Source organism: Adiantum capillus-veneris, chromosome 14, assembly GCF_014529385.1.
Source record: "Adiantum capillus-veneris isolate H3 chromosome 14, ASM1452938v2, whole genome shotgun sequence".
In the NCBI taxonomy this organism is placed as follows: Eukaryota; Viridiplantae; Streptophyta; class Polypodiopsida; order Polypodiales; family Pteridaceae; genus Adiantum; species Adiantum capillus-veneris.
The window spans coordinates 97,343,755-97,352,441 of record NC_140944.1 but is presented as its reverse complement, the minus strand read 5'-3'; the positions used below and the strand labels follow the sequence as shown (position 1 = coordinate 97,352,441).

General features: G+C 45.7%; 1 protein-coding gene across 1 annotated transcript; it reads left to right on the top strand.

Moving 5' to 3' along the window:
• The first annotated feature begins 7,911 nt into the window (after nt 1–7,911).
• LOC147442802 (uncharacterized) lies at nt 7,912–8,423 on the top strand. Its single transcript, XM_086529439.1, has 2 exons — nt 7,912–8,330; nt 8,411–8,423. The coding sequence occupies exons 1-2, from the start codon at nt 7,912–7,914 to the stop codon at nt 8,421–8,423; spliced, it is 432 nt and encodes a 143-aa protein (XP_086385565.1).
• The last annotated feature ends 264 nt before the right edge of the window (nt 8,424–8,687 follow it).

Genomic DNA, 8,687 nt, shown 5'->3' with positions numbered 1-8,687 from the left:
GTCGGCGAGGAGCAGCAGGGGGTTTTTTGACCCTGTTAAGCAACTGCACGAATGCGTGCGAGGTGGAGGCCACTACAGTCGTGCAAAGAGCAGGCTGTTGTTGCGCTCGTTATGGTAGAAGGCTTGCAGGAGGAAACCAGCTGGCGGTTTTAGGGGCACAGGTCTTTCAAGCAGTGAGAGTTGTCAACTATAGGAGCAACGCGAGTTGTTAAAAGCAGAGCAGTGGGTACTATTTGGAGCCGCTGACAAGATTCAAGAGGTGGTTTGAGATCTTTTTCTCTCTCTCTCTCTCTCTCAACGACACCACATGTTTGAAGCTGGAGACAATCATACCTTGGTGAAGGTTTTTAGAAACGAGAGCTATGTCATAGAGAAGTTGGCTTTAAGAAGTTTTTAGCAATTTCAGAGAATTGTTTGAGTTAAAAGAAGACCAAAGCAAGCGACGGCAAAGTGAGTGCGCGTGAAGGTAATCGGGAAGAGCAAGGGAAGGAAACTGAAGCAAATAAGGCTTTGGTGTTTGTGCTTCCGTTCAAGATCTCGACGGCTTTAAGAGCACAATGGGCGTATTGCGACGGTCAAGTCTTTTGTATTTAGCTTTTGAGTTTATTCAATATTTCAGTTTAAGGTTTTCCTAAGCGACTTTTGTACTATATTCGCTTGTGTTGTACATCTCTCTCTATCTGTTTCCCACAGTAAGCAGTCCGGTGCTGACCCGGCTCCCTAACCGCAAAAATTATCTCCCGACACCATCTCACACGAAACATGAGGGGTAAGTTCTTTACTCGATTATGATCCATTTTGTACAGCCGGTAGCTATTGTAAATCCTTATAAAAAACCTTAGAAACCGAGCAGTGCACTAAGACCTACGACCTAAAACTGACCATAGCGGCCTACCAGCTTGACCAACTCGGATGGGATTTGAACCATAGCATGCCCTAACATAATAGAACCTTTCTATACCATCAGATGACCATCCCGTTGGGGTCAAGGGGATCCTCAGTAGAAAAGTTAGGTTTTTGGCAAATGCTAGAATTTCGACCTGGTTCCACAGATGGCTTGCTAATGAGGTTCATATACTATGTATATGATTGGTTTGGTGGAATACATCAAGCAAAGCCCTTGAAAAGCAGAAAACGGCTCGAAGGTTACAAAGCGTCAAATTCGACATTCGAGGCCAAACAGACTCCAAATGAGCCAGAATTGGACAAATTGCTTCACGACTATGTTACGGACAAGTCCAAAGCCTCAAAGTTGATCGACCAACCCAACAAACACAATAATCACAAAAAAATGGTGATTTCAGAGTCGACAGAGCACAAAGTGATGCCGGCATGACCAAACTTGACCAAATTCAATTTAGGACTTGTATTAGGTGTATGAAACATGTATAGGTCAAAATTTGTGGGTTTTGCAAAGTTTTTGTCACTAAAGTTAATAATCGCGATTATTTACTTTTCCATCAGTTTTTCTTGAAAATTGTCAAATCACCTCACCTATCATGTGTACACACCCATTACATGCCAAAAATCAAGTATGAGCCAAAATGACCACCCATCTTATATCTATATTAAAAAGGCAGAGGTCATCTCCACGTTGTTGCAAATGCTCACAGCCAGGAGATGAACATCTGCCTTTTCCACTGCCTGAAAGTTGATCGGGTGCTTACATGGCACCAACACAACCTACGTGGCGTGGAGCATAGCGTCGGGTTGTGGGCAGAGTTGGGTTGCGGGCAGAGTTGCCCCAGGCAGTGGGCGAGGAGAATCGGGTTGCGGGCGCTTAAAGATTGTCGGGTTGCGGGCAGCATGTCGGGTTGCAATAACGGTGTAGCTATAAAAAGGCAGAGGTCAGTTAAGGTTTTTTTCCAAGTGCAAAGCAAAACGAAGTGCAAAGCGCAAGTGGTCCAGTTGCAAAGGTCTGTGTGTTGCGAGGAGAGAGAGAGAGAGAGAGAGAGAGAGAGAGAGAGAGAGAGAGAGAGAGAGAGAGAGAGAGAGAGAGAGAGAGGTCTGTCTGAGCTTGGTAACTGACTCTCCGTTTGCAACTTTTTTTCCAGGCCGGGCAAGCTTTTCTTGAAGATTCGTGTAGTAAGCGCTCTCTCTCTCTCTCTCTCTCTCTCATACACACACACACACATACACAGCTGCCCTCCTACCCTATGCAACTTTACCCTCTGGAGGAGGTCACGTTAGCGTACATGTGGGGTCCTCCCAGTGGCCTGGACCCTTCAACTAGGACAGCAACAGAGAGGGCGATGGACGATCGTGCCAGGTGTGGAGCCCACGGCGGAGCCAGCTGCCCTCCTACCCTCTGCAACTATACCCTCTAGAGGAGGAGGTCACGTCAACGTAGATGTGGGGTCCTCCCAATGGCGTGGACCCTTCAAGCGGGACGGCAGCAGAGAGGGCGATGGACCCTTCAACCGTGAGGCGGCGCTGTCGCCCAGCAGATAGAAGGTGGGTGCAATGCGAGAGCATGAGGGTGGGACACAGCAACATAGCTGTCGCCCAGCAGATAGAAGGTGGGTGCATTGCGGCAAGAGCATGAGGGTGGCCAGACACAGTGACATACAGGTGCAACAGCGCGCAGAAGATACACTCATGGAATTGACGCATAGGGAATTCACGCGAAGGAAATTATCTCTGTAGCGTGGGTGCAGTGCCTTCCCTTCGATCAATGCTACGACCAGGTATTCGAGTCCAGGGCGGTCCTGCATGGGACATGAGGGTGGCGCACAGCCATTCTGCGATAGCATGAGGGTGGCGCATCTCTCTATAGCTGGCTCAAAAAAAAACTTTTTTTGAAAAACTTGGCAAGCCTACATCTATGAAACAAAATTACACTAATTTTTTCACATTTTTGTAGGTTTTCTCACCTTTAAATATAAATTTAGAGGTAATTTGTAGGTGGGATTACACTAAACCTAGGTTATTTTCGAGCACTGCAGGACCCTCTCGAAGAGAGAGAGAGAGAGAGAGAGAGAGAGAGAGAGAGAGAGAGAGAGAGAGAGAGAGAGAGGGAGAGGGAGAGAAGAGTTGCCAATCTATATGATTAATTTTGGCCAAGGTAAGTATTATTGACCTACAGCAAGTGAGGCAGTGACACGTGGTATGATTGACCTCTACCGACAGCAACACTATAAAGGGGGAGAGAAAAAGAGAGAGAGAGGGGCACTCTCAATATTTTAAGAGGTGCACCCCTCAGTGCCATCTGCAAATAAATCCTTGCGAGCAGCACCGATCCTCTTTTCTCTTTTTCTTTATCCAACACTGCCTTTTTTTTTCTCTCGAGTGCTGCCAGCCTCGACCTTTGAGGCTGCCAACATAGGTTTGGACTATGGACCTTTTTAGTTTATGATTTTGTTGTGTGCAGACACTGCAAGCATGGGGAGTCTCTCTCTCTCTCTCTAACATGCCTTAAAAAAAGTATCTGTCGACATAGGTTTGTACTATGGACTTTTTTAGTTTATGATTTTGTTGTGTGCAGACACTGCAAGCATGGGGAGTCTCTCTCTCTCTCTCTCTCTTTCTCTCTCTAGCATGCCTTAAAAAAAGTATCTATTAGTCGTGTACTTTTAAGGATTGAACTAATAGATGACCATTTTAGTGTAAACATTGCAAAAAAGAAGAAATTAATAGAAATTAAACTCAATGCAAAAATAAAGAAAGAATGGGATAAATAGAGAGAAATGATAGTGTAGTAAAAATTTAAAAAAAAAGTCTATGATAGATATAAATGTTCCTTTTTCAAATAACTCATGTTCATATTTACATGCAGTGATGGATAGCCCTTCCAGTGGTTCTCCAATTGCTGTTATATAAGGACATGGTGTTGATGAGGTTATCATGCCTACACCTCCAAATCGTAATAGCCTACGAGCAACAAAGCAACGTGCTAGATCAAGAGGTTATGGGGATGATGAAGGTTCTTCAAAGAGTTTACACATTATTCAAGGATTTTGTGAACGTAATGAAGCTAACCAACATGAGTCCAATGAATATTTATGTAAAATTTGGAATGAGGCTCAAGCACCTACAAGTGAAAGTGATATGGCAAGCGCATGAAGCACTGCAGAAGAAGAGGCAAACTTCGTTCAACTTCCCCAGGCTTCCAACTCCAGAGAGAGGCCAAGCGACAGAGTAATACATGGTGAAAACCCTAACGGGCGACATGTCATTCTTCAAGAGTATGCCAGATCTCTCCTGTGCAATGTTTTATAAGATTTTCACGATGCTACTCACATGCATACAAGTTTTCAGTGAGCCTGAGCAAACAGGATCCCCATGGCTCTCATTCTTGGAAGGAAACAAAGGCTTATGCTACAATCTGAGTGGGCAACCTTCAGAAGAAATCCTTTACGGATTCTATGCCAGATGCATGTTCTTGCCCTTGAATAATATGCTAGCCTTTAAAGAAGCATTCTACACTGGATTTTTCACATGGCGAACGAAGATATTTGTGTTGGTGATAAGCAACCTAACATCCAAGTTTGTAGTCTACTTAGCGATGGAGCTGAAGAATCAAGTCACCATGCAATTTCTACAAGTTCCTGACAAAGAAAAGAATCAAATACCAGAAGGCACTGGACACATTTAAAGACCACCTCGCCCACCATCCACTTGAAGACTACTTCAATCCATAAAGCTGTGTCAAGGGACGACACATGCGAGGAGGGGGGGAATGTTAGCAGCAAGCTAACGCGGACACCATTTTTGCACCATTTTTCGGAGTTCTCCTTGTAAAAAATTTATTATTTTGATAAATCCGAAATATTGTAACTCCTATTTTCTCGGATATATAAACCCTGTAATTAATGAGCCGGGGCTACAAGCTTCCAGATTGTATTAGCCAGTCATTTCTCAGCTTTGGTAGAACTTCAAATTATTAGTTTTGACCACCCAAAAACTTTGGTTAAGGTATAAAAGCCAATTTTTGTAAGTTTTTTATAAGTTTTTGGATAAGAAATACACAGCGTGAGCTAACGGTGCTCACTTTTCTCCTTCTCATGCTTCCTACTCCCTCTCCAGTTGTCACATTGTGAATGCGTTTGTTGCATTGCGCAGGTGAGAGCTCTACGCATTGATGTAAGCCATTCACAATATTTCATAGCTTTTGGCGTCGCCGACCCGCAACCTAATTTCATCATAACTAGGAATTTACACTTTTCAATCGAAAACTAAGCATAGGTGGTGTATTAGGGCATCATTGCTAAGGATTTAGATGCATTCTGGGTCAAAAACGACTAGGTCAAAAATCCATTACTGTTAATAATTGCGATTTTGGAACTTGGCCTAAAGTGGGGTTTGAGACCATAAGCATGTGTGCTTAAGTCTTGTAAACTTGTCCTATAAGTTTCGTTACGTTTGGATGTCATTTGATGCTGTAACGGATGTGATTTGCTTACCAATGAGCGATTGATTTTTGGTGATTTCAGTCACTTGAGTGTAGCTTGAGTTAGATGCGAGTTGTTAGTTGTTTTCTGAGAGATTGACAACCTCTTGTAGCCTCTATGCACCAGTGGAGTCAGCTTCGCCCCATGGTTTGACAAATTAATCGTTGTTCTCGCTAAACTGCAACAAGATAGGATGGTGAGGTTAGACATGCGTCGCACAGGTTGCTTGGGTTTGCATGGGGTAAAAGCTTTCAAGATTGCTATGGAGCCACCCCCTTGTATCCCACTGTGGAGTTTCCTTCTGCGGAAGAATCTTAGTTTTTATATCTATTTAAGCTAATTCTGTTGATTCTCTCTCCTTGTCCATGGTAACTACATTCATTATTCGTGCAATTGGGCAAACTCATGCAAAGTGCCCAAATTCATTTCATTTGAAGCATGCTCCAAAGAAGGTGCCAACGATGATGGATTCCGGATTCTTCTCAGTCAATGCATCTGAGAGCTAGATAATCCTAGGGACGGCCACTTCCATAACACCGATGCAAGTATTAAAGCCAGTTCAAAGCTTATCTGAGTGGAAGCTTTAGAAGTTCAGATCAATGGGGAAATCCTTTGGTTGTTGAAGATGACAATCGAGCATGAAGAATTTTAGCCATCATCGAGCACGGCCATGAATTTTCTCACGTTGTACATAGTCAAAAAATAGGCGGAGCATGGCAGCTCTCGGTGGTTGCCGCATCTGATGTAATGCGTACGTCTCAGTTTCGGGGTCAATCGGTTGCAATGATTCCTATTCATCGTTGAAAAAATCGTTGCTCCTGCAAATCAAACCACTGCGATCCGTCCATGAGTTTATGGCGAACCGTACACTAAAAAGAGGAGGATTCTTCAAAAGGATTCATGCTCTTGAGAGGCTCTCTCTTGGTGGGGGTCATCCCCTATTTTTAAAAAATATCAAAGGGAAATGAAGTAGGTTTTCGATTGAATGATTATGAGCGTGGCCTGCACGTGGGTGCCGCCAGCAAGAGAAAGGGAAGCCGCCGCGAGGCGAGGTGAGGTGAGCCATGCTCATGAAGGCTCCCACTTGCAGAGCCGTATAAAGGAGAGCACGCTGAATGAACAGGGGGCCATCAAGGGAGTCGAAGGGGCTGAAGGCCGTCAGCTCGACAGGCAGAGAGAGGGCCGAGAAGCTCCGGAACAGCACGAAGGGCGGCCTGCTGTGAGGAGGCTCCATTGCAGAAGAGCTGGGCCGAGGTCAAGAGGGAGGCAACCAGAGGGCGCTACAGGAGCACACGCCTAGGTTCAAACAGAGGAAGGTGGCCAGGTTTCCAAGGCTGCAAACCTGGAGGAGCAAGACAGGGAGCGCCCGGAGCTAGAGGAGCAGCAGGGAGCTGAAGCCTTGGCCGTGGAGTCGAGGTGCCGGTACAAGAAGGAGCACCACTGGGCGTCTGCAAAGGCTATGAGGGAGCTCATGAGAAATCGATAATGAGTCCTTGAGAAGGATGGGCTACCATATAAAAGGAGAGTGCTGCAGTGCGGCCAGCTTGAAGAGAAGGGAGGCAACCCTTTTGTAGTCTCGGTGGAGCTTAAAGAGAGCTCGTCGAAGGAGCACACAAGGTGCAGGGGCTGTCATGCTCAAGCTGGGCATCGAGGGGCCGTAGTCAAAGAATGAGAGAAAGCTCATCGTAGGCCGCCAGTCAGGAGCGAGACCGTGTGGAGCAAGATGTCAAGAGCTCAGGGAGCTTGTATTCAGAGGAGCCCCTATCGTGAATAAGGAAGGGGCATCATAGCTTTGGTGCTCCTCTCAGTGCATGAGACAAACTCGCCATAGGAGAAGTGCACTTTGATTTTGCATAACGATGTAAATAACTTCCTTTTGGGGATGGCCTTCAGGACTACACAAGGGTGATGATTCAACCATGTGAGTGTGTAGAGAGAGAGAGAGAGAGAGAGAGAGAGAGAGAGAGAGAGAGAGACTCCTATGTGTACTCGAGTGAGAATAGTTTTTGTTTAGAGGGGTTTCTTCTAAAAGAATTTTCCAGTGTGTGCTTTGATGCAACTGAAAAGAGTCCAAGGATTCTGTCTAGGTGTGTTTGCCCGAGCCCCATCATCTTCTGGCGATCCCGTTGGGGAACGGGTGCTTTTTGTGTTTTAAAGGTCCTAGATAAGCCTTTAAGGGAGTGCAGAGGATAATTTCAATCGTGCTAAAGTCCTGAAGATGTCAAGTGGATGCAAATGGCACACTCCAAGATCGACAGATGCTTTAGTGGAGCACCAGGACAGAGGATTCGACCGCAGATATGGCTGGTGGAGCTAGAGATAGAGGAGTTTCATATGTGCACAGATGAAGAAAAGGCAGATATGGCTGGTGGAGCTAGAGATAGAGGAGTTGCATATGGGCACAGATGAAGAAAAGGTAGATTATGTGTAGCAAGGGCTTCGTGGAGCCGCATGGAGGATCTATTGCAACCTCTCAACAATACAGCAAAGGAGCTGGTACCAAATAAAGCTAGCCCTACTTATGGCCTTTTGTGAAGATCAAAAGAGGTTGATGGGATCAACACCCACAGCAGAGACAGTATCTCATGATGGAGAATCATCGACATCTACCAATAGCGATTATATGGGCGAGTCTGAGGACAATGGTAGTGGCAAAAGATCAGATAGTGCCGAAGATGTGGGAATCTCAAGCACGATTTTGGATGCAGTGTCTGGTGGAGTGCATATTGGAGGAGAGCAAGACAGTGAGGAGGATGGTGCATATTCTGATTGTGCACCCAATTCAATTGAAGACTTCCAAGAGATGTCAGAGGCTAGTGAGTCAAAACAAGAAGGTGGGAAGCCTGACCATGATTTGCTGCATGCGAAGGTGCATCGGGTTCCAAAGTCGGAGTGTGTCCGTGGAGAGTTGTCTCCGGCACAGCAGGCTCAGTGGGAACTGTTAGAGATGCACCCTTGGATATATTGCGGGGCGTCATGTGTCAAAGATGAGATTTTCCCTCTATCTAATGGTGATGCAGACCACGAGTCTGAGAAGGCATTAGGAAAAATATGGACTCTTCATGGGCCTTGTAAGAATCCCTAATTTCAAGGAAGCCTGCCAAGATTAAGGGGGACAAAGGCTTTGAATGGGGCTATTTTGGTAGGGTCTCCTCCACCTTTGACCCCTAAAAAGGTAGGGGGAAGGGGGGGGGGGGGTAAACCATTTGAAAAGGAGGGGGGTAGGGAGTCTTCTCTCTCTAGCTTTTTGGCCAACTTGTAAGTGGCCCCTTAACTCTCCCATGCCACCTAATCAAA